The 27,494-nt window shown below is 31.4% G+C and overlaps 1 protein-coding gene across 2 annotated transcripts in view; it reads left to right on the top strand.

The window, feature by feature from the left end:
- LOC148605260 (TBC domain-containing protein kinase-like protein) overlaps nt 1-27,494 on the top strand; it is a 31,095-nt gene that overhangs the window by 1,267 nt on the left and 2,334 nt on the right. For both annotated transcript variants that reach the window (XM_088548080.1, XM_088548081.1), the window contains exons 2-25: nt 60-293; nt 1,239-1,311; nt 2,082-2,196; nt 4,229-4,302; nt 5,172-5,319; nt 7,297-7,366; nt 8,038-8,093; nt 9,282-9,343; nt 10,378-10,435; nt 11,301-11,394; nt 12,394-12,520; nt 13,102-13,201; nt 13,642-13,697; nt 14,316-14,415; nt 15,974-16,108; nt 17,009-17,071; nt 18,410-18,587; nt 19,086-19,169; nt 21,514-21,599; nt 22,323-22,359; nt 22,714-22,875; nt 24,041-24,210; nt 25,855-26,030; nt 26,738-26,897. In XM_088548080.1, the coding sequence (XP_088404206.1) occupies nt 101-293; nt 1,239-1,311; nt 2,082-2,196; nt 4,229-4,302; nt 5,172-5,319; nt 7,297-7,366; nt 8,038-8,093; nt 9,282-9,343; nt 10,378-10,435; nt 11,301-11,394; nt 12,394-12,520; nt 13,102-13,201; nt 13,642-13,697; nt 14,316-14,415; nt 15,974-16,108; nt 17,009-17,071; nt 18,410-18,587; nt 19,086-19,169; nt 21,514-21,599; nt 22,323-22,359; nt 22,714-22,875; nt 24,041-24,210; nt 25,855-26,030; nt 26,738-26,897 (2,577 nt within the window). In that variant the 5' untranslated portion in view covers nt 60-100. The remainder of the gene's footprint in view (nt 1-59; nt 294-1,238; nt 1,312-2,081; nt 2,197-4,228; nt 4,303-5,171; nt 5,320-7,296; nt 7,367-8,037; nt 8,094-9,281; nt 9,344-10,377; nt 10,436-11,300; nt 11,395-12,393; nt 12,521-13,101; nt 13,202-13,641; nt 13,698-14,315; nt 14,416-15,973; nt 16,109-17,008; nt 17,072-18,409; nt 18,588-19,085; nt 19,170-21,513; nt 21,600-22,322; nt 22,360-22,713; nt 22,876-24,040; nt 24,211-25,854; nt 26,031-26,737; nt 26,898-27,494) is intronic.

The raw sequence follows: 27,494 nt of genomic DNA, 5'->3' as shown, positions 1-27,494 counted from the left end.
AAGAAATGAGTAAATAGGTCTTGACTACTAGTAATCATACATTTACCATTATTATTTAGGTTGGTGTCAACTTCGACATAATAATGGTACAATATTCAACATGACGACATTGGGAAGTGCAGATTTTGGGGTGACAACATTTTTTGCCAGAAGCCATCCAAATGATAAATGTGGATCAAATGGCCTTCCTCTTACATTGAATTCCATTAAAATATTGGGTCGCTTTCAAAAACTTACCACACTTCACCATCCAAGACTATGTAAATATATTGACATCAACAAAGGGAGGCATGGTATGTGTATATATTTTAATTCAAGTACTGAAAAGTATGTTCGGTTGAATACCTATTTTTGTAGACTTCATGAAAAAAAAAACTTAAAATAAAGAGATCCAAAGATTTCCTGTAACTTGAACTTAATTTTGTAGAACAGGTTTAAGAGTATAGAAATGATCAGAATAGTTTTGTAACTATAAAAATTGGTAGTTTAATTATTGTTGCATCTTCATGTAGATGATGTACTGTAAATAGAAATTTTCACACCGTCCTTTTTTCGTGGTTTCTGTGATCAATCTACTTTGGTGCAATTTCAAAATAGCTATCTTTCACCCAATTTTATTGTTATGTTCTTCGAAAAAAATATTCATGAGAGTCTTATTTTTGTTTTAAGTACCATTCTGTGTAAGAATCAGGCAATGGGTGGTATATCATTTTCCCAAATATAGTCATTTTTGCTTAAAATATATTCAGTACATCTAGGAAACAACCAAAAAGCTATTTAAGTTTATCCTAAAGCATCTGTGACATGATATTTTTGACTGCTTATTTAGGGAAAGAGTGTGGGGAAATTTTCCAGCCATTTTTCAGTAGTGCGTTTCAACTAAATTTGACCTATCATTATCTTAAAAAGGCAAATTTTACTATCACTTTCATGGTTATTTCTGGTGGTTATCAGGTATAATTAATTGGTTAATGCAATAAAATCTCTGCATTTTTGCCTTCATGTACCACACCTTATATACATTTTGCATGATTCTTAGACAGAGAAGTACTTAAAACAGTAAAGTTTTATTTTGCAAACTCAGTACAGTTGCATATAAGATTTTAGATTACTTGAATAATATGGGGACTTCGGTAAAATGTGTGAACAACATTTTCATTTACTACAGAGTACCATATACCGAAATGATTTTATAACAAAAATGTCTTTACTACTGATTTTTAATATTTTTTTTTCAGAGAGGCTTATAGTAGTTTCGGAATACTATGGAAGCAATTTGTTAAAAGCAGCAAAGAGTGGAAAGTATTCAAAGTAAGTATAAAGATGATAATAAAAAGACATCATCATTTGCTTTAGCATTTATTTAATAAATACATGGGTATATAGGGTATCTATTAAAGCATTTAAACCATTTTACATGCATATAAAGAGGTAGACCTAGGGTAAGAGACATAACTTTTGAAATCTGTGATATGTTTGTACCATACTGAATTTTATCAAAGCCTATCAAGCTTTAATTTGAAAAAGAATGAAATCTGTCCAAGTTACATTGAAGCTTACATGAGACTGATGTAAAATGCTGAATACAAACATTCCAGTGATTAGTAAGAGTTGTGTCCCTTACCTTAGGTTGACCTCCTTAAAGCATTTAAAATCATGATCATGATAGTAAATTTGCAAGCTTTAATGTGAACACAGAACATTTCTGAACAGAACTTTAGCAAAACTTCAAACTGCTACAAGAGAAAATCATGATTATTTGGATGCCTTTCTTTATGCATGTTTCAATCTTGTAACTACACTTTTCTGGGCTGTCCCCATTGTGGGTCAATTTGACCCTCATAAGTTTTCAAGCTTTTCATAGAATTATAGTAGCTCAAGAATTTCCTTGTTCTCCAAAAATGAAGTAAAAGCAATCCCCAAAACCTCTGGCAAGAACTAAATTTGTTAACCAGCTCATTCATATCTTTAGATTTCTTAAAAATATTTTCAGCATAATTTAAATAACAGTATCTGATATCTTTTGGAGCGATTTTAGTTTTATTGTAAAACATAAAATGAATTGAATAATTTCATTGCAGCGCTGAAGAGCTTGTGACATTGGCCTATGAAATTTTGGATGGACTGGTTTACCTCAATAGAAAACATATCACTCACAGGAACTTGTCTCAGTCCAATGTATTGTTTGACGAAAAGGTAAAGCTATGCTTCATTTTGTTGAAACACATTCATTATTCACTGCTCCTAAAGAGGGGGTGGGTATATTGCTTAACCTTTGATCATTTTGTCTATCCATCACACTTTTTTCATAGCAGTTTCCTCTGCAATTTCTTGTCAATAGTAAAATTTGGCGATTTTGAGGCCAAAAGTTATACAAAAAAAATGCATTTCTTATTTTGGTGGATGCATATTTATGCACTATAACATGGATATAAAGTAATTAAGCCAAACGGTAGATGTTTTGCAGAATTCAGTTTTATGTTTTCAGACAGATTGCCAAAATTAGCACCCCTCTGAATAATACCAAATATAGGGTATGTCCAGTATTAGCGGTCACTGTCTCAGTAAAGTTCCACCATTATACGGACCAAATACTTGTTTAAGATTGCAAGGCATTGGAAAACAGTGGTGTTAGATCATGATCAGATATTTGCTTTAAAAAATTGAATGAATGATCTTTATTTGCTTAAAGCATTTTCATGCTGTCACAACCAAATGACACACCAGTAAATGTTGTGTATGAAAACTCCCAGAGAACAATAATATCAAATTGACGTATTTTTATTTTTAATAGGGTTTGTAAGTCTCATTCTAGTTTCAGTTTCCCTTCCGGAATTTCTGGTGTAGAACGTATTGAAATCCGAAGACCTATATGCATTTTAGTGTGTATTTCCGGGAAATTCAAACGCTGCTTCACAATGCAAAATCTTCTATTTTATGCTATTCTAAACATTTTTATCTCTTAGAACTTGATAATTGTCATTTTTAATCAGTATTTTTACCCAAAAATGATACTTTGCTTTTAATATTGAACTCAATGCTATGTTAATGACAAATCTCCATACATTTGAATGGTAGACTAGAAACCACGGAGTCACGTGACGAGACTTACATACCCTATTGCGGTAAAATGTGATTAAATGAGATATAGTATTGCTATAGGCAGCTTAAAGGTTTACAAAGATTAACTGTTAGAAATCTATATGAAGCTTAGCTGAATTAGTTGGTAAAACCTAGGGATATTAGGCCAAGCATAATTAAAATTCTATACCTAGAAATTTAAAAGCAGGACAAACTAGTACAAAGTGGTATTCATCTTCTGTTGTTCTCATACTACAACATAACTAGGTTGTAATACACATGAAAACAATGTGTAGGATCATGAATAAATACATTGTATTTACTTCTATGTCAAACCAAAGTGGACAAAAATGAGTATTTTCTAATATTAAAAAATGATTTTTTAATATTACAAATTAGATTTCCTATATCAAAAAACACTTTTTTAATATTAAAAAATCATTTTTAATATTAAAAATACAATCAATTTTTTAATATTAGAAATTGATTTTCTAATATTAGAAATTGGATTTGTGGTATTGAATTACGATTTTTTAATTTTAGAAAACCATTTTGTAATATTAAAAAATGTGACTGATTTTGCAATATTGCAAAGTGATTTTCTAATGTTACAAATTCATTTTCTAATATTACAAATTCAATTTGTAATATTACAAAATGTGTGATGTTTTATAATATTGCTAAATATTGTAATTTGTAATATTAGAAAATGAATTTTTAATATTACAAAATGAATTTTTAATATTACAAAATGAATTTATAATATTAAAAAATATTCTCTGATATTAAAAAATGATTTTTTCATATTAAAAAGTATGTTTTCTAATAATAAAAAATGATTTTTCATTATGACAAATTCATTTTCAAATATTGATTATTCAATTTGTAATATTACAAGATGTGTGATGTTTTATGATACAATGTATTGCTAAATCAGGAATTTGTAATATCAGAAAATGAATTCCTAATATTACAACATGAATTTCTAAAATTACAAAATGAATTTCCAATACTAAAAAATCTTTTCTTATATTAAAAAATGATTTTGTAGTATAAAAAATTCATTATCTAATATTACAAAATGTTGATTTTTGTCCACTTTGGCTTGCCATATCCTTCATCAATATTAATTCATGTTTTTTTCTAGGGAAAAGTGAAGCTGTCAGAGTATGGACTTTATCATGTTACAGACTATGGCTCAAATGTTTCATTTCCTATTGGGTAATATCTGCAAGCTGATATTTGTATTAATCCACATATCCATCTACAATTTTTTTTCTACAATTCTATGTGATTGTTTATATAGAATTGGAAAGCCAATTGAAAATTCTTAATGAAATTTTACTTTGGCTTTTGATAGAATATTTCATTTTAACCCAATTTTCAGAAGGAAAAAAAAATCTATTTTTAGTTTGGGGATATACAGCAGGGAGGTGGCTGCCAAACTTTGTCCTTTCCATAACTTGAAAAGTACTGTGCCAATTGCTTTCAAATTCTAATTTGGTGTTTTGGATGATAAAATATTGATTTTCACAAATATGGGTTTTTATGCTTTCAAGTGGCGGCCATTTTTGTTGCAGAAATAGGGACTTTGAACCTTTCCCGTTCAATAACTGAGTTAATAATCATTGTTAACATTGGTAAACCAGCTTACAGGAGCAAACATATTTGTGCAGGAAAATTTGGTTTGCTGTCTAAATGACAACCTCTTGTTATCATACATGTATGGAATTTATGACTTACCTCATATATCCACTCTATTATAATAACTCAGAAGTGCTTTGAACAAATTACAGTTAAATTTATAAGGTACAATGGTTTTCTTCATGGAAGGGAACTCCCTTATGGTTTTCTTTCTTATCAGATTTTTTGTTTCAGTTAACCAAAAAAGGGGTACATACATATAAATCTTTGGTCAAGTATTCTTGAAATTGGGATGTATTATGAAATTGCTATATATGAATGACATTGTCTTTACTTGATTGAAGCAGCAAGGGAAATAACTTAATGTATGACCAAAAAAACAGTAACATTGGAAAATTCTTATGTCAATATTGCCACATTGTTGACATTTGTTTTAATATATATAGATTACCACAATATATGCCTCCAGAAGTTTTATGTGAAGGACCAGAAGAAACTGATGAACATGGAGAGTCTGAACCCAGTGTTTCAGATCCATGTGGACCAAAAACTGATGTGTGGTCCCTGGGACTGATTTTATTGGAGGTGTTTACAGTGAGTAAAGGCCAATATTGAACTTTAATATTTTTATGATCCAAATAATGGAAGCGCTGGAAAAAATTGAAAGAATGGAGTCAAATACAGTGGGACATTTTTAAACTGAAAAATTTGTTTGGTTAAGGTAGTGGTTTGGTTTACACAGGTTCACACAATATTAAGTAGTGGTCTTTGTAAGAATCATGCAAACTCAGTAAAATTTGATACACCCTAAAAAAAGGCTACACATATTTATTTTAGTCCTCAAGTCGCTGTATAGGTTTATATTATGAAATGTATAATTATTCATTCCAATCTGTCTGCTCTTAGGAGGTAATTTACATTGAAAATCCAAATTTTTTTATTGAATATTGTCATTTACAGCATTATCTCCCTTAATTTTGAATTCTCTAGTACATTCTACAAAATTTATGACTCTTATGAACAAGGGTGCTATGAAAAGCCACATGTTGTTTCTGTTTACTTAAGCATTTCAAGTAAAATATCGAAAAATAAAAATATGTAGGCGTTTCATCCATGTATCACATTTTTTATGATTCTTAGCTGGAGTGCTACTTAAAATTTATCATTGGTGATATCTACTTTTTCCTTTGATCTTGTTGTCTGAAGTTTTTTTTCTATCACTTGTACATGACAAGATATTCCAAAAACATTTGGAGGGATTTGACCACACCAATAGTATGTAGTTGCAATACTAGAATTTTTTTCTAAAAGTACATTAAAATGATGAAAAATGCAATTAGATTAACCACAAACAGAATAATAGTTATTTTGATTTTAATACAGACAATATCACATGTAACATCTCAACTCGCACTCATCCTCTCCTAGAGATATTCCATATCAATCATATCATGATATTGTCAGTATAAAAATTGAAAGTAACTATTATTCTATATTTATCTAGGGTCTTGTGTAGACCTTGGTTCATGAAGGGCTTAGTTCAGACAGGTTCACTGGACATGTATATATATTTTTATATTGCAACCTTTATATTTAAACAGTCACAATTGCATTGACTGTATATATTTTCAAGCGATATACAATCACTAATTGTGTATAACTTATTGGTTTGATGTAAAAAAACTAATGTAACATTGTTTAGAAGTTGCAAGGTTGACCACTTATGATCAAAATTGATGTTTGTCAGGCTTTAATTATGTTTAAGCCAAATACAATTATACCTCTGTTTCCTGTTTTCCTACTGACTCATGCCTTGACCTTCTGACTGACTTATTTCCAAGTTAACAGACAACAAAAAGTGCTACCAAATGACCAGACATTTTACAGATGGTAGTCAATTTTTGGTTTCAACAAAGTCCGGGTGGTTACTATGATGCTTTTGAAGTTGTTTTTTTATGAAATTTCAGAAAAAATAAGTATATAAAATGAAATAAAATCCAGACATACTGACCCATTTTTTTTTACATGTAACAGGAAACAGAGGTATAATTTTATTGGCCTTATTTCCTACAGTGAGTGACATAGTTAACTTCAGGTAATACAGTTGATTGAATGACCATTACCTGATTAATTTCCTAAGGTAGTTAACTAAACAATTGACAAGGAGATTTAAACTTTCTATCATTTCATAGGTATGTCATAGAAATTTTTAGATCTCTTTGTTATTTTTCCAGTTAACTACCTTCATCAGTAATGGCTATTTAATCCAGGGGAGGCCAACTGAATTCTGTGAAGTTAACTATGTTATTTGCTGTAATTCTTTGTTGCTGTATAATGACAATAACAGTGCAGTGACTTAACAAAAATATTGATTAACAAAATTTGCTCAAACCAGTGAAATGTACAAACAGCTTCATGTTCTATTAATCATCTATATATAGGTGTTATGTCAAGTCAGTTCACTATATTCTGAATATAGTTCACAACTTTTTTTCAGGATACAAGTGAATAAATAATGATTGGCTGGTTTATTCAAGTAAATCTTGATTAATATTTTTGATAACATTTCAGAACCAGAATTTATGGGAAGGGTTGACAATACCACAGAAGTTTCACAGAACTATTGGATTTCTAAGTAGAGGTAAGTTCATAACTCATTTTAATGCTGCAGATGATTTAATGCATGGCGTAGATAAGATATGTATTACAACATAGATATGAAATTGTGAAGTACATATGCTTGCTTTAGTAACAATATTGTACAGGCGTTATGTTTCCATTCAATATTGGTACAACAATCTAATTTACCGATTGATTAGACCTATCATCTATTCCATTCAGTCACTGCTTGTAGAATCTAACAACACTCCATTCTATTTTCTGTTCAGATGACCTTTTTAGAATCCTTGTGTTTTTCCCTTTGAATAAATCTTTTTAAATTATGAAAGATGAAACCTGATTGGCTGATCAGAAAGGTCACCAACAATTGATAGGTCTAATTTTGATATGATTGTTATAACTGGAATTCTCAGTATATAGTTAATTACAGTCATACTTGTGGCCTTCCAAGGGAGAGCTAAATCAAGGTCAAATAAGACTAGTGGTCTCTAAATACAGGTTACTTTTACACAGAATGCACAGCAAAACGATATCTTATTAGGGGTATAGTCTTTCAAGAAAGGCTCTTGCTTAATACTGGTGGTTGCATTTTAAGACAAGTTTGAATGTATTAGTGTTTTTCATTTGAATGGCGTTGTAAAGCTGACATGCTTGGTTGAGTTTCTTTTTTCTTAAATTATAAAATACTTTCAGATAAGCACCCATTTGAATTTTATACAGAAGAAAACAGCTTGCAAGAGAAAATTAAGGTATTTTAGCAGGTTCTTTCAAATACTGATGATGACTACAGTGTTCTAGGATTTTTCAGAAATTGAGGTTTCCTCGGGAAAAATCCATATAAAATCAACTTTCCCACAGTCAATGACTGCTTTCCTAACAAAACAAATCCTTACAGCAAATGAAGTTTTCAACTTGCCACAGGAAAGTGTAACTAAGTACCTAACTTTCCCTGACCCAAATTTCAGTTGCCCCGGGTAACAGGAAATAAGAATCCTAGAACACTGGACTAAACAGGTTGAGTTATATCATGCTTAATGAAGATAAATTTTGTCACCATCATTTCTGTATCTTCAAAAAAACTGTCTTTTACAGTTTATTTCTCCGATTAAAACAAGTCTAATTTTCATACCAAAAAATGGATGGTTTAGTAAGAAACAAAACTATTTCCCGACCTGTAAGATATAAATCTTGAGCTTTTCTTAAATTCCTTTACTATGATAGAAGACAACTTGGCTTTGAATATAAATGATGTTTAATCTAAATGTACAATTAGATTAGCAGTTGTAAGTAATATGCTGTGTTACTGCTTGAAACACTTATGTCTAATTTTATCATGATCCCTTATTTCTTCCACTGTTTACCAATTTTCAAGTTTCCTGGTTTAAAAAATATTTCAGTATCCTAGATGAGGGAACTACCATTTGATCTTTACAGGGAGCAGGATCAAATTTGAACTTTTAAAGAAATAAAAAGCCAGGAAAAGGCCATAAGAAAAAAATATAAAGGCAGGATCTAATATTGTTTTTTTTTTTATATTTAAAAAAAAAGGTTTCAGCAGAAGAAAAAAAGACAGGACCTAAATTTGTTCAAAATAAAAAGGCTTGATAGAAAATTTGATTGTAGCCCCCCCCCTTAAAATCAAATGGTTGCTCCCTAATGAATCATCACTTTTCCATGGGAATATTACTTTTTTCTAAGTAAGAAAAAACAACTTAGAGAGCACAACTTAAGATAGATGTCTTTTTGTGTGCAAAGTCTTGTTCCTGTTCTATAAATTCTAAATATTGCTGGATAAAACACACATTATTGAAACAGATCATAACATTGTGTTACTCAACTTTGTCTTCTGCATTGAATTGAGGCTGTTGTGTGGATTTATAAATTAGTAATGTGTATTTTGCAGGAGCTGATTACAGTCTTTAATTTTCTACTTTCAGAAATTACCAGTTGACATTGTTGACTTCCTAAAAAAGTGTGTAACTGTAAATCCAAAAGACAGGTAAATCCTTTAGTATATGTATCTTTTAGAGTGAAACTAAGTCAGATAAGATTGCTTCAAATAGCTGGTCAGATTTGAAGCACCAAGTCCCATAACTCCTGTACAATTTTTAGAATCAAAATGGGAGGTTAGGCATCATTGCAAACATATTGTTTCGATCCATCCCATGAAAGTCAGAAATGTTATAAAAAATCCATACTTGGTCTATGAAAAAATGTGTTTACAAAGTACTGACAGGGCTTTAACATGTGAGGTTAAAGTTCAATTGTGTAAACTGTGTGGTATACCTAAAAGGGTAGTTATGACCTTAAAAACTGAAGTTCTGACTTGTAACATTAAATTTATTTGAAACCTGTTCATCAAACCAATATTTATCACAAAATAATTGTAAAAAAGATTGTGAACTATTGCTGTGTCAGTAAACAATATTTGTGTGGTCAATGACATCAGATTTCAGTATGGAGTCTTTATTGTTATCATTAGCTTAGTTATTTATTCAATATTCATTGTAATACAGTGGATTCCTGTTATAGTTGCATAACCTATTTGTCTGAAAAAAATATGCATGAACAGAAATATGCAATTAACAGAAATTGTCATTCCAAGGGAATACACCTGATGTTTACAATGTTTAATTGGTGTATATTCTTTCCTCGTGTCTAATTAGAAACCTACCATAGGTTCTACTCCAAAGAAAGAGAAAATATTGTTGTAAAACACAATTTCTTATGAGGACTTCACTACATGTAACGATGTATCGTTGTTTTACCCATTTAGGTACATTTTTTAGTAAATTTTGAAAATTATTTATGCAATTAAGAGGAATTTGCTAATATTTTGCCTTATGTTATGCAAATAAGAGGATTTTTTACATGGATAAGGTGGGAAATGTTTTTGTTCTTTGAATTTCTATGCGATTAACAGGAATATGCAATTAACAGGTATGCATTTAACAGAAATATGCAATTAACAGGTATGCAATTGAGTTGAATCCCAATGTAGTTATTATGAATTGTTGTGTTATTTATTTGCAGACCTTCTCCAGAATCTTTGATGAAACATAAAATCTTCAATGAACTCAATGCCAAAAAGGTAAATATCAAAGTATATACATGTATACTCATGACTTGGATTATTGAAACCTAATGAATTCATTATTCATCTTTTCATGTCTACTCAATTTGGAATGGTGCTGGCATAATGAAAGTGTTTGTTTGTTTGTTGGGGTTTTGCTCGGATGTTAAACCCCAACAAACAAACAAACACTTTCATTGTCAGCACCATTCCAAATTGAGTAGACATGAAAAGATGAATATTAAGATTTCTAAAAAATCATAATTTAAAACAAAATTAAGCATATGTTATAATTATATGTTATAATTACCATTATCTTACTAATTTACTAGAAAATTCTAGTAGGTATACAAACAAAACACCAAATCTAATCTCCCGACAAAATTTAAAACCAGCTACCTAGGTAGGCTCTGGGTAGCCTGCCTGGCTGAAGTGGTGGTGTATCCTTGACTGAGTCAAACCAAAGATTTTAAAATTGGTAGTCACTGGTTAGCTTGAAGTCAGAAAAATGTGTCAGAGTACATGCCTACCTGTGGGCTGTTGCTTCTGTAAGCTAGCACAGTAAAGATCTGGCTCAGGGTGTCAGACTAGTACAAAGCATGGTCTGTTCAATTGGTCAGTCGAACTCATCCTGAAATATCTGCCATGGGGCATTAAACCATAATCAGTTGAATAAAAAAAACATTTAAGACTATCTCACCCAGCCTGGATGGGATCATAATGCAACTACTCAACAAAATAGACATAAGTCATGCACTCTGCCCCCCCCCCCCAAACCACCCTTGTCAGAAAACTAGATAATAAGGAAACTTGCATATTTAAGTAAAAGAATTAATTAAATTTTGTCTTACTTTTTCTCATGACTTAAATCTTTCTCTCATAGGTTCCATACAAGAATGGTTACAGAATGTTTTCTGTAGAAATGAGGTCTAAAGAGCTGGAGCTGCCCGTTTTTGATGAAAATGGATACACAGAAGGTAGGTATGTTTGATCACAACCCTGCCTCTTTTAAATATGGCTCCTACGGAAAAATATTACACAGTTAAACACACCTAAAAATCAGTTAAAAAAGAACAGAGTCCTTTGTTATAACAAAAATATAGAAACTGAATGTAAGTTACACAAATGCACAAATAATGGACTACTAGCAGTTAAATCTACAAAAAGTTATGTCCTCATCATGTGCAGTACCATTTCCATTTCTTCGCATGCAGGGTTGATATATGTAACTGTGGTACATCATAAGTCCTACAAAAATGACACGACCCATGTCATGCCAAAAACTACTTTTAAATATAGTGTGTCAGTTTCTGTGGAAAGACCCTATGAATGAATTAATGTTAATAGCAAACAAGTACTATCTTAAAAAAAAAAGATGGCCGATGCAGTAAAATTTGTTCTTTTTACTTATAATTTTCGACATTTCATTCAGGAAATAACATATGGCAGGCAATTTTAATTTTCAATACAGTTTTTTCAAAAGCCACTAAGTTATCGGTATTTGGCCAATTGGGAAACAGAATTGTGATCAGGTGACTTGCGTTTCCTTGGAAGAGTGTTATTAAGATCAAAGGGTAAAAAGCGAATCTATACCGAATGCATCAGAAAAATGCTATCTTTAACGTTATGACAACAATATCATATAAATATATATATGTAACAAGAATGGATATGGTGAATATGTCAGAGACAACAACCTCATCTGATGAAAAATGTCAGCTCATGCAGGAGTTGTCAACTTACTGGGTGAGCATTGAGCTTTCTGTGCTTAATGAAAAATATTACCATAAAATATAGTGTGGGAGATACCTACAACAAGTACATCTGAATTGAAAATGAGTTTTTTGTATCATTTGAAAAATTTTAAACATATTAACATGAATTCCCGAAAATGTACAATGTTTTATTTGTCATCAGTATGCTTCTGCAGTTCATGTATGTTGGAAAGATTGATTTTCTTTCTTTCATTTTTGTAGACCATCTCTCTGAGAGGAGTATGGCAGAGGTATACTACCTCTGGAGGCTGGCAGGAGGTGACCTCGAGGGTGTGCTGAAGAACCAGGGTCTAGTAAAAACTAAACCTCCTGTTACGTTACTGCCAAAGTATGGAGATTTTAAATTCCTCTAAGTTTGCCTTTATTAACCTTTCAAAAGATACATTTTTAGCCATTTTCTACAGGCTATCTATCATTCCTTTCTGTCCCTACCTACTCATTACATGATAATTGTCTTGCCTGCAGCGAAAGTCGTGGAAAGCGAGACTTAGGTTTTCCCTTTTCGGTGATGTCCTGGGTGGCGGCGGTGTCCACAAATTTCACATTAAATTTCTGATAAGTTCATTTCAACGCGAACCCCTTATGCTAGGTCAATGATATTTGGTGCACAGATGTATTACCATCATTGCATCACAAATTCATGCCAATTTTACGCCTATACCCCAGCAGTCTAGTGCATTTTGTAGTGGTAACAGAAAAATGATAACACTATAATTTCATATTACTATACAAAATATGAAAGCAACAAGATAATTTATAACAAATACCCCATTATATCGACAATATCGAACAACAAATTCCAAAGTGTAGTTTTCGAGTTAAGCCATTTTGAAAATTTTGTGATCCCTTTTTTTTTCACTATAACCTGGCTGAGTATCACTTAATGTTCCATTAATGCCCTTTTTCCAGTTTCTGTTCAGTTGATGGTGATGTGTTTGGACAGAAGAGAGATAAGGCTGAGTTACTGGATAACACTATTGTTGTACTGTCTCAGGAACAACTTAGAAATGTAGGCTTTACTTTTTTGGTATTCTGTATAATAGACTTATTTCCATGGGTTAAAAAAATACATTTCATTTTATTGTATGAGTAGGAAAAATAAAGATTTTCTGCGTCAATGATATGTAACCATGGCAGCCCATGGAAAATTGTAATACTCCCAAAATTATTGATTTTATAAGATTGATATCACAAAATGTCTAGGTGTTTATATATGATAAATGCAATATGACATGGGATTTTCCGGATTTCATGCAAGAACACCCATCTACCTACAAGACTCCTTAAGTATGTTCTAGGATCGATGTATTGGAATTTTGAAATTATTATAAGATATGAAATGGAAAAAGGCATATGATTTTCAATAAGACATGTGAAAGTTTTCCATGAACTTTATCATTGTCTAAGTCCATTTTAAGGAACCAACATTTCTTTCATCTGTTATTTCAGAGGTTAGCCGAAGTTGATGAGAAAGCATACTACCCACTAATACATGGAGAAGATGAGTAAGGATTTTATATGCCTGAAGTAGTTGTATACACATCTTTATTTTATATTGTATCACCTGTGGTACTGCTATTTTTGTAATAGACCTTTTAAAATTTATGGAGATAATTCACATTAAAAAAATCATAAAAATTTAGAAATTAATCAGTTTTAATATTGAAATTTATTACATACTAATGCCAATTACTGTTTCTGTATTCATTTAAGGTCTTTGATTGAAATAAGGTAAACATCATAAAGTTATTACACTGGCTTTTTTCCGAAAGATTGTGGCTGTCTTTTTATATTTAGTATGTACATTCAGTATTCGGATAAATCTAACTCAGTGGTTAAAATGTTCACAGTCTAGGGAATCTAAAAATATATCTGGTAAATTTGCATAAGGAGGTAGATCTAAGGTATGGGACACAACTCTTACAAATATTGGAATGTTTGTATTCAGCATTTTTCATCAATCTCATATAAGCATCAAAGTCTCTTGGATTTATTTCATTCTGATTCAAATGAAAGCTTGAAAGGCTTTGGTGAAATTGAATCAAACAAACATATCACTGATTTCAAGAGTTGTGTCCCTTACCCTAGGTCTACCTCCATAAGTAACACCACCTTATTTGTAGAATGTCTGAAATGAAAATGACTAAATCTTCAAGTGCTGCAGACTTGTTAGAGACAGCCAGTTTACCTTTAATTATTAGGGAAAGGGATGTTGAATACCAGGTATTAACCATCAAATTCTAGTTGTTAGTTCTAATGATACTATATTTTTTACAATCATTAGTTTTCTTTCTTTTTGCACATTTTCATCGTTCCAGCACCACTAAACACTTGTTAAATTTTTATTGACCAAAACAAGTTATTTAACAATATTTTCATTTTTGTGATCTTAAGACAACTGGTAATGGAGTGCATAAATAAAACATTATTTTGCAAATTTAAGTACTTCTCTGTATTAGAATCAGGCAAAATATACATAAGGTATGGCTCATGAATACAAAAATGCAGAAATTTTATGGCATTATCCAAGTCTTTATATATCATAACCTCCAGACACAACCATCAAAGAGTTAATGAAGTTTCCTGTTTAGTTGAAATGTATTATGAAAAAATGGTGGGAATATTTTCCAGCACTTTTTTCCTATACAAGCACTCAGAAAGTATCTATGTCATAGATGATTCTGGATAAATTTAGGTAGCTTTTCGGTTGTTTTTAGATGTATTGAATGTACTGGTATTTGAGGCAGAAAAGGCCAAATTGAGAAGAATGATGTGCCACCCATTGCCTGATTCTTACATAGAATGGTACTTAATGTATCAGTTTAATTCACACAAATGAACAGTTTCATGCTACCTTTGAGTAACTATTGTTTGTGGGGTAGGATCTTTTGTGGTTTCCATCATTCTGCCAATCCATGCATTCAAAGTCCCAAGGAAATTTAAAATTTCCATCAAAAGTTTAGATTCAATGATGAAATAGACAAATTCAGAATTCCAAAAACTAAGATGATTAATACTCATAAAAGAGTAATCAAGCGAACCAAGATTATAGCGATAATCAAAAGAATGTAAGCCAGGGACAAAGACCAGACATGGAAAACAGACACGAACAACAAAGAATATAGAGTAACTAAAATCATACATACAAAGTAACAAAAGCAAATGATAAAATTAACTTCACAGTTCTAGGAAATATTATGTGTGCCTATTCAAATTCATTATACAATTCAATTAAACCATCGGAACCAGTAATGAATACCATGTAGATTTAGCTGGCCATTTCAAGGACAAAACCGCAAACAAAATTCTATGGGAAAATAACCTGATATTCGTGTGAGACATTAGATATTGTTTTACAGTTTATAATGGAAACTGAATATAGTATATTTAAGGATTTGAGAATTAAAAAAAAAAACAACCTCAATGCTCGTAGTGGACACTTAAAAAATAACCTGCTATGCATTTTATTTAGTGTACACCATATGATTGAGATTATTTCTTCATAGACGGAAAAAAATATAACAGTCATTCCGTAGGTTTTAATCTTAGAATCAGAATTCAACCAGTAAATCAAATGTTGATGAAATCAATCACATTACAAAATTTGGTCTATGAGGTAATGGACAGATTTTTTTATCCAATCAGAGGCTTGTTACGTATGAAATTAAAGTATATGTAAATTAATGCAAAAATGAATCCAGTGTACATGAAATTTATTGTAGGTATTGCATTGAAAAGCATGGATAGATTTTTTGAATGACTTATTATGTTTTAATTTCAGTTCCACAGAATCATTCTGTATGAGAGATTATTGAAGGGTTACCCTTATACAAGAGCTAGAATCTGGAAAGAGGCTAGAATAGATATACCACCTCATGTCAGAGCTCATGTCTGGGCTGCTATCCTAGAAGTGGAGGTAAAAAATATTTGTGAAATCTTTTTTTCATTGATCATAATCGTGAAAAGTCGTAAATGTAATGTTGGATGCTAGTCATGAAGTCACTGATTATTGAAATTTGGTGACTTTCATTCATTATTCTGTTTTTTTTTCTTTTTTCATCAATGTTAAGTTATCATATTCACACACTGAGTTCATAGGTAGCTGATAAAGTTTTTTTTTCTTGCTTAATGCAGAAGTTGTTGTAGGGAAGGGCTCAACAGTCTGTTCTTCTTCATAACTTTAGTTCCCTAAATGAAAGGTGCATTTATAAAAGCTTATTTTGCTATGATGATATAGGCATCTAACACTGCTGGTGTTCATTTACTGCTTACAGAATTTAAATTTAAATGTATTTGATTACTACCGTGTTGTGCAAAATTTTTAATTGTTGTTTGAATTTGAAAGGAAATGAGACAGACAATTTTGTACTCAGACTGAATAATATTTAAATTTTCTTGTAGTTATCAAGAAAAAAGTATTTGCTTAAAGAAACTATAGAAAATTTGGTTTTATATTTTTATATTCAAATGAATAAGAGAGTGTTTGCACAATTGATTGTTTCAATTAGTACTTGAAATTTATATTCCCACTAAACTAGTGGGCGGTATATTGGAATCAACTTGTTGGTCCATTTCTCCATCCCAATTTCACTGAAATTTTCTTGGCTTCCCATGAAAATGGATTGCTTTGAAATTTGGTATGTGGTGTAAGTTTGTGTAGATGGGGCATATGTAATATTCAATCTTAGGTGCTGTTTGAATTTCATATTAACTTCCTGTTTGGTAGGACCTTGTCATTTTGAGATTTTTCACTATATGGAATGAGTTTGAACCTAGCATTACAATGCATGCAGCTTAATGTATGATTTTTTTACAGGGTGATATCCACAGTTTGTATAGTTCAATAGATAAAGAGACTCCAACACCCACAGATAGACAGGTTGGTTTCTGACATTTAATTTGTAGAAAAAAAGGGCTTGTAAGTCTATCACACAACCCTTTGAGAATGGGTCTTTAACTTCCATTTAAAATCATAGGAAGTAATTGTTTATGGAGTAATAACTACAATTTTTTGGATTAAAAGTTCTTAAGCATAAATAGCATGATAAAATATGCTGCTTAACTATTTATTTGCTGTGATAAATTTGGTAATAACACAGAATAAAGAATTCTGATGATTGTTTATCATATTGATGTGCCTGGAGTAGCAAACTGAATACAAATTGGACTTTGGTTTTAAATGCTTTTAAATAAGTAATATTAAATAACGAATAACAATAAATCAATTATAAATCGAACAACGATGCTTGCAAACCAAAATTTAATTTAAGGACTATTTTGTGATAGAATACGGCTTAATTGATAAATGAAAAAGCTAACAAACTAAACTGATACATCAAAAGTCTTGGCTGTTATATTACATTGTATAGTTAGAAATCAGAACTGAGGTAGAGTTACCTCCCTTTTGATGACAAATATGCATATCATACTTATTTTCCACATAAGTAGTCTAGCATTTAGTTTATAGCTTGCCACATCAAAGAAAATTATTGGTACTGCTCTAGCCGTACATGTCATATTAGGCACTACACCCCTGTGTAATCAAACAAAAAAATCATATTCCATATGAACAATAGGATAAACTTTCCTATTGATAAACAGGTAAATATTTTTCACGTGAAATTCATGTTAATCGAGCTTCACATGAAATTCATGTGAAATTCACACGAAATTAACATGATTTTCATGAGAAATTCACTAAACACGAATTTCATGTGAATATTTCATGTGAATTTCACGTGAAGGCTCCATTCACCCAAATTTCATGTGAACTCACTTGTGTCACTTAGTTAATTTGCTTAATTCAGGTGAAAATCATATGAAATTCACATGAAAATCACATGAAATAATTTTGCCTGTGTACTCAGATATGATATCCAAATATTGCTCAATTGAAAAATACTGAAGCATCAAAAATAGGACAAAATATAGACATCAAAATCCAGTATTCATGTATAGCCTGAAACAAGGAAAACAAAGAACAGAGATGACTTTCTAATTACACAATGCAGAAGCAAACAGGATGAAATACAATCAAATATAAAAACAGAAAATAAGGAAAACGAGTTATCAAACAAAAGTCAAAAGCATTTGTAATTTGAACTCCTACTGAAAACCAAGCAATTATCTGAGCAATTTGAACTAGCAAATTGAAAAAAAAACACATAATCAATGCCCAAAAATACAAGTTTTATCATAGTATTTTTCTTTTCTCTAGATAGAGGTTGATATCCCTAGATGTCACCAGTATCACCAACTCTTGTCGTCACCTACTGCACATGCCAAGTTTAAAAGGGTACTAAAAGCCTGGGTGGTCAGTAATCCACAGTATGTCTACTGGCAGGGGCTGGACTCTTTATGTGCTCCATTTTTAGCACTAAACTTTAATGATGAGGGTAAGTGTGGTGTAACATACTGAACACTGTGAAATTTTTATGGGAGTGTAACTTTTTGATTTTTTTTCTCGATGGGTATTTCACTTCAACATTACTAACAGTTTCATGTTAAGTACTTCTTTGTCTAAGAATTAGGCAAAATGTATATGAGGTGTGGCATATGAAGAAAAATTTTATTGCATTATCCAAGTATTTATACCATGTAATCTCTAGAAATTACCAACAAATTGTTTGTGGGTCAAATTTATTTGAAATGCACTGTGGAAATATGAGGGAAAATTTTCCCACACTTTTTCTTTGTATAACCAGTAAAAAACATATCTGTGTCATATCTGTGTCACAGATGCTTTATGATAGTCTGATCGACAGAAGAAATTTAGGAAGTTTCTTTATTGCTGATAAATAAGAGAAAAAAGTCAAATTTTGGTTTCAGTCAGACAAGTCCGAAATCTATTTCATGAAGAATGTGCTGTATTGAAATTTTGATTCCATTTTCAGCATTAGCCTATTCCTGTCTTCAAGCTTTTATACCAAAGTATCTACACAAGTTTTTCTTGAAAGATAATTCAGCAATTATTCAAGGTAATATAATTCAGCAAGAGAAATAAAAAAGTTGAAAATATGGAAAAGAAATGAAGGATTACATTGTTAAAAGAGTAATCAAGGAAACCAAGGTTATAGCGGTAGAATAAAGAATGTAATCCAGGGACAAAGACCAAACATGGAAAACAGACATACACAACAAGGAACATAAGGTAACTAAAATCATACATACACAGTAACAAAAGCAAATGAGCAACTCGGACTCCACTAAAAACTGGGAGCATGGTAAAATATATGTGTTCTTATCAGTGGAAAATTCCGAAAATAATTATTGTATTTTTGATTTGTCTGAATTTAAACTGAATTGTGTTAAATGTACTAACATTTCTTACTTTGTCATTCCACTGAAGAGGATTCAGTACACTGTAACCGGTCCCTTACATATGCACATTTAAAATTGTAACATACATGTATATATTTCATATGTTTATGATCAAAATTAAAAAAAAACAAAAAAACAGCGCAGATGAATACACCGTAACATCCATGAGTTCATGATGACGACCATAAAATTTTTGTAGTGATTACTTCAATCTTGTAGCAACATAACTCTGTTCCAGCAGCCTATTTGATAGAATTCTAGTAGGATGCAAAAAGTCTGTGTAGTTTCAGCAAGCTCTGGCGTAACGTATGAGTTGTGATATGAAAACTCTGTACGCAAGTGGTGGAGGGATGTTGCCACGGAAAGTTGACAATTCTGAATGAGAAGTCATCACGTTTGTCGTAAAGTTTGGTCAATAGTTTTCCTTTACCATCAATTTCTAAGTGTAGGTCAAGATATGAGGCTGACTTTACAGTATCTGTAGTATCCTTTATTTCAAGTTCTTTGGGGTAGGTGCGATGTATCAAATCCCCAAAATTAGCATTGTTTAAAGATAATATATCACCTATATAACGGAAACTGAAATTAAAGGATCTAGCTAAACGATATTTGGATCAGATCAGCTATAAATTCATCCTTTCTCAAAGTTTTCATTAACTGCACCAAATAGCCAGAAATAAATTACAAAGAAAGCATTCTAGTTCATTGAAAAAAGGGAGGTAACTCTTTAAGTTGAGCAAAATTTAGTTTCTTTGTCAGGAAACTTAAAGAACTATTTTCCAAGCCATCCAATGTCGATTTAATACAAACTTGAGATACATATGATATATACATTACATTGGAACAAAAAATTGGTGGGATAAAATTTACCCTGTGCCACTCATCATAGGATCTACATAATTTTTACATGGACAGCCTCTTAAAAACTACCATCCTACAAAAAGATGGTGTCCAAAAAAGGCAAAAAACAATATTAACAAAGCTGTTAATGTACATGTATAAAGATGGATAGCCACAATTAAGTATCTGTAAATAGCAGTTTACTCACATAACATACAAAATAAAAAAAGACATATCGATACATGTACATGTAAATATGTCTGTGTTAAAACAACAACCCCAAAATCATATGATTACAACATATGGCTAGAATACAAATGTAGGTATAGTGTGTTTGGCAAAGAGACAACAATCCCACCGAGATAAAAAATGTCAGCCCAAGGCCAACCATTGGTCTGCAATGAATGATGAGGAAACCCTCATACCACAGGGCAGACTGTAGCTGGCCCTAAAACATCATTATACACAGATACAGCCATATACACAAATAACTTAAAAATAAACTTAAGGTAAAAACGAAACAAGACATACAGAGGCAGGAAATTACTGACTTTGGACAGGTGCAAAAATATGACGGGGTTAGTGTACTTTGGCATGATTACAACTGTCCCCCTTTAAAATTAAAATTAAACACACCTAAATCAGTTCAAAAGGCTTTGAGTCCCTTGTTACAATGGAAATGAAGGAACTGAATATAAATTACACAAATGTACAAACTAACATGTATTAGTAAAACACATTTACAGTAAAACCAAGGGTGGACAAAAAAGACAGAGACATGGATTTGAAGGGTAGTGGGTGGTTAAACAAAATGGCTGTTTACATTCCACCTATCGAAAATTACTGAATTTTGACCTTCCCCTTTGCCTAAATATTTTATTGGCTATCAATATTATGGGAGAGTTTACACCATGGTGGGAGAATAATCCAAAATCTTTATTCTGGTTTGATAATTTACTGCCATCTCTGTATCATTGGCATTTCTTCCATGCTGGTCCTAAACTTTGAAAATTTTTGAAAACAATTTTTCTCCATACAACTGTATTACATGTATTTAATGATCATTATGCAAAGTTTTGTCATATAGTACATGTACATATCTGTAGATCAGCATTAGTCCATACCTATTATAGAAAGTTTGATTTCTGTTATATTTTGCAGAGTATTTATGTGTTTTTTCCCACCTGATTGCCTTTCATGACCCAGAACTTAGCAATCATCTGGATGGCATAGGATTTATACCTGATGTAAGAAAGCAGTAGCTATTTCAATGCACAGATCCAGGAAATTTTTAATTTTCCAGAAATCTTTTTAAATTTTTGCATTAAAATTGAGAAAAATATTTTTCTATGAAAATTAAGAAAACCATACATCAGTAGTTAAATGGAACACAAGCCCACTTCTGATAACCTGTAGTTGCAAATTAGATTCATACGGATGTCAGTATGACAAAACCTACTCATTTTGTTGAGGAAATATTTCTGGATTAATTGTGAAGAGTAATTGTTAAAACATATACAGTCCCTGAACTGATTCGTGCAACTATTTGAAGGATCATTGACCACTGACTGAATGATTGCTGAAGGATCGATTATCTATGACAGGTGACAGATATGATTGCAGTTTTGTTATGTAAAATAATGATTGATGGGTTCATATAAATTTTAAAATGTTTAAAATAAAATTTAAACAAATCCAGTTAAGTGCCCTATTAAATGTATTTTGAATTTGAAATATTGAATTCACATTTAGTATCTGATGAGCAGTCAAACAATGGAAAATGGAAGCTATCACTGGTTGAATGGATCAGTATGATGGATTAATGACTGATCAGAAACTGATCGGTGACCAATGATGGATTGCAATTATGGTTGCATGGATCGGTTCAGGTTCTGTATATGTTAATGTACACAATTACATTAGATTTACTGGAATTATTAGGATTCAAGTTTTTTGTTTCTCTTTTTTAGCTGTATGCCATTCCATGGTTTTTGACAATGTATGCTCGTAAGTATCCAAGTTTAATTAGAAATTCTGGAAAAACAATTAGAGAATAAATTAATTAGTTTTGTATCAATACTAAGAAAAGAAAATTGACAAAATGCAAATTGTTTTTTTTTTTACACATTGCATTTCTGTAGAATATTTTCCTGCCAATTGTCTCTCCTTGTTAACGAGTTTTTAAAACATAGCTGTAATTTTACTGTACATTTGTACAATCATTTATTGTCAGAAATTTTTTTTAGATAATTTAAAAATATTTTTTTACATAATTTCTATAACTGTTTACTCTTGTGAAAAATATTTTTTTACCGAACTTCCTTTCCTTACAAATTTTGACAAAATTTTCTTTTCTTTCAGATGTCTTTCCTCTCCACAAACTAGTTCATCTATGGGACACCCTGTTGTTAGGGAACTCCTCCTTCCCTTTATGTATTGGTGTTGCTATTTTAACACAACTCAAGAGCAGCCTCATCACATTTGGGTTTAATGAATGTATCTTGTTGTTCTCTGATATGCCAGGTAAATGTCCAGGGAGACATGTTTTATGCCATGTCTGTCTGTCTGTCTGTCAGTCATAAGATTATGCTCCCATGTTATTCACTGAAATGCATTGGCCATTGTAGGGGATAGTTAAAACTTCCCTTTTGTTTTCTAACTTAATTTACAAGTATTTGATTATTCTGTTTTTAATTCAGTTGTACTCCAGGTAAGAATCATGCAAAATGTGATTCATGTTGGAAAGCCTACATATTTTTATTTTCATATTTTGTTCAAAATGTTATAGTAAACAGATATTCATATTTTAGCTTTTCATATTACCCCTGTTCATAGGAGGTACTAATTATGAAGAATGCACTATAGAATTCAAAATTAAGGGAGATAACTGTAAATGACACTGAAACACAATAGAAACTATTGAATTTTCAATGTGAATTATCTGCTGTGAGCAGACATGTTGGATTGAATGATAATACATATAGACCCACAAAAAGCTTAATAACAAAAATAAAAATGTTAAGCCTTTTTGGGGTGTATCACATACTACAGAATTTGCATGATTCGTACTAAGACTGCTACTTAATGCACTATGATATATTAGCATTTTTACCTGTATCACCGATGGTTTAGTGGTGAAATATAATAATTTTTTCATACATTTTGAGGATGTTGAACTTAGATATATTTTATCACTAAATATTGTGAACAGAACCTACTTTGTGTACTCTATAACTCAAAAGGTGTTGAACCATTAACAGTCAAACTGCACAGTGAGCATATACATGATATTGAAGATGTGCATCTCCTATTATAAAAAGTTTTAGCATGCCATCCGTAACCATTTTTAAGCAGTATTTGCCATCATTAGGACATTGCTTATGGGACATTGTGGAAGTTTTTAACCTACTTGGTAGATTTTTAATTTGTTTAGTGAACATGTTGAGTACACAAATACTGTGAAAGAACTATTGGGTAGGTCAAAGCACAAAATATGGTTCCTAACAAAAAGGAGATTTCCATTGATGTTTATACAGAAAACCTCAAAACCATGAATTCAAGAATCCCTGTACTTGTGTTTCGTCCCTAATCAACAAAAATTGGTATCCACAAATTAAAGTACTTTCACAGTATATGACGATGACTCAGGTCTAGACATGTAATGGTTGTGTTTTTTTTTTCATTTCAGAGATCAATATAGAAAATTGTGTACAGGAATCTATTAAGGTTTTCTGTAATACACCAAAGAGTGCAATATATAGACAACATGCTAGACCAAGTAAGAAAATCAAGACTGAGAGCCGACCAAATCTGTCTTACTACTCACGGGATTACAATGAACAGCCGAAAAATGAACTGGTTTGTTGTGTTACTATAAATATTCGTATACATTGATACCACTTGAAAATGGTTCTGCAAATATATGACCATCCAGGGCTGGATCCAGACATTTCTGAAAAGGAGGAGTGCCAGCCGAGGTTCCTCAGAAAAATAGGGGAGCTAGAAAATTATTTGTCATTTTTTGTCAAATTTACACATGAAAATGACATATTTTCCAATAAAAAGGGGGATGCCAACCCCCTACGTCCCCCTCTGGATTCGCCACTGCCAACTTCAAATAAACTCAATGCATTATTGTTTGTATGGACATGTAATATTGAAGTGTTGCATGAATATTGGGAAATATTGCCCAGAGTAGAATTATATATTGGACAGGTTTATGTGGGCATTATATATTTTTTGAGGGATAGAATTTACTGATATTCATGTGATTATACTTTTATTGTATAACAGCTGCTGTAAAAATATATTTTTTATAGATTATGATGTCATGAATTTGAAGTTATATTGCACTCATTGCAATTAGGATATATCGCACACTATTTTTACCTTGCTTTGTATGGGAAAATGTATTGCTATAAATTAAAATAAGTTCAATTTGTTAACAGAAATATTGATATTTTTGTGCTGTTAAACCAATAGTGAATATCACAAAAAGTCACAAGCGTAAAATTGATCGTTTGTTTTGACATCATAATGCTTTTTAATTGTGACATCATTATTTACAATCAAATTTACACTTACAACTTTTTGTGAAATTGACATCTGGCTATTTAGTTCCAAATAAAATACTGGTATCTGGTATTTTACTTGCCAGAATCATTGGTAAAGTACAATACAAACTATGAATTTAACCTTTATTAATGAATTCATCATCAAATTTAAGACAAGGATATTCATATCATAGTTATGTGATATATTTCCCATCTCATCCACTGGTGAAATGGAAAGCCCGATGCTTATGACATCACAATAAATGTTTTATGATGTCTTATAAATTCAATTGAATTTCAGTAAGCATGTTGTTCTGCATTTGTGTACTTATCACAAAATTTATTTCAAAAATGAAAAAAAGAATAAAAAATCACCAGAAAAAATGCAAGACTGAAATCACAGACACCCTTGGGTCAAGTTTCAATGTTTTCTTACAAAGCCTTTTTAGAGGACATATAATATCTTATCATGAGGTGTCTGAGAATTCTCTGTCTTACACTTTCATTGGTGTTATATTATTAAGTAGCAGTCTTTGTAAGAATTATGCAAATTCTGTAGAATGTGATACACCTAAAAAAGGCTACATATTTTTATTTTTGTGATTAAGTTGCTTTTTAGATCTATATGATGTAATGTATGCTTTTAGGAGATTATCAACATTGAAAATCCAATAGATTCTATTGTAATTTAGTGTCATTTACAGAGTTATCTCCTTTAATTTTGAAATCTACAGTGCATTCTATATAATTTTCATCTCCTGAGAAAATGGGTTACATGGGAAAATGTATATGAAAACTAATTATTAATTTCTATTTACTATGGCAATTCAGGCAAAATATCAAAAATTAAAAAAAACGTAGGCTTTCCAACCATGAATTACATTTGGCATAATCTTAGCTGGAGTGCAACTTAATATCTTCCAATAAATCCACGGTGTATTCTTTTCAGTCAATGGAACCAATCAGTATAGAGGATCTGAGGGCAGTGAAATGTCCTCACATATCTGCCGAGGACTTGATAGAGTTAGGAGAACTTAGCGGTCCAATACAGACCAAGAGTCCAACCAAGCGTAAACAGAATAGTAAACCTATGATCTTGGTTATTGATGTAAGGGTTATGGAGGAGTATCCTTTTAACCTATCAACCAGGGTTCGCTCATAATTTGAATTATCCAATTTCCATTGAGTCAGTGCACATTGAAAACATCACTAACATTCACATGTATTTTGAATTTGCATCAATGCACATTCGAATTCTCTTCATTTTCACAAGTTTTAAAATGTTAAATTTGCATTGGATTGTTTCGAGAAATTTGTTCTCGTCTATTCTCACAGAATGAATGTGAATAGAATGTGAATTATTGAATTGACATTATCAAAAACACATCCAGAACTGAGTTTAGTAATGCATATTATTTCAAATCGCATTAATTCATATTGGAAATTCATTTCATGTATGAATGGGTAACTGTAAAAAAATGTAAATTGAATTCAAATTGAGTGCGCATTATTTTAATGTGTGAATGCACCATCAGTATTCAGCTGAGAATGCATGAATTCACTCTTGGTATTTTGCTCTGAATAACCTTAATTTGTCAAAGAAACAATATTATTTTGCATTGTGATGTCATTGATCCTTTAGTTGAGTTCAGTATGAAAACAACAGGAAAATATAATGGTGCCCATAAGTTTGAATACGTCTATTGCATTATTGTTTATAAACCAACACTGCTGAATCTGTGGAAAATGTGCAGGTCACTTTGGAGTTCTACTCCTTTTATCAGTTGAGTCATAAATCTTGTTCCAACACATGAACCTTAATACCCAATCAGATACAATAAAGGGACCATACCAGGAAGTATAAACATTCCATTCCAGTCAGCCTTCTGCCCTGAGGGTGACCTTAACCCATGCCCTGCTGTCACAACCTTGAATAATCATCAGCAGCAGGTCAAGGTCGTTGTTGGTGGAAGGAATAGAAATGCAGTCAATGTAAGTTGTGAGAATAGCAGTAACCTTTTAAGTTTTCTAATCATCTTACATCATTAAACTTATTTGTTATAATTTATTCACACAAGTCAACCTAAAAATGTAATCTTTAGTTATACATGTATATATAATATGTATATACAAGTACCAGTAGCCAAAGATAAAAATTCATGTAATGGAAGTTAATTAATTTCATTAATCAGGGTAAAATTACCGGTATCTTCAGTTTTAAATGGTTAATGTATCTTTTTTTAGCTTACCAGGACCAAATGTCCATGTGGGCTGTTATTATATCTTTGTGTGTGATGTTGTGTGTCATCATCTGTCTGTTGGTAAAAATTTTGTAAGATTTTTACCTCTGATAATGCTCAGTAGATTATTACCATATTTCATTGTATTTTTGGCATGAGCATCCTTGGGATATCTACTTTAAAAATGGTGACAATTATGCAGATCAAGTATAAAATATGACCACCATTGCTATCCTAAGCTCACAGGAGTCAATTCATCTATTCATATATCTCAAAACTATAGGAGATACTGGGATATAAATAGGACCTGTCTTCTTCAGCTTGAAGAGCTCTACAGAAGTCAAAGTTG

Source organism: Perna viridis, chromosome 10 (genome assembly GCF_037379345.1).
Source record: "Perna viridis isolate PV_CMFRI_1.1 ecotype Kerala chromosome 10, ASM3737934v1, whole genome shotgun sequence".
NCBI lineage: Eukaryota > Metazoa > Mollusca > Bivalvia > Mytilida > Mytilidae > Perna > Perna viridis.
This window is presented reverse-complemented; position numbering and strand designations above follow the sequence as displayed.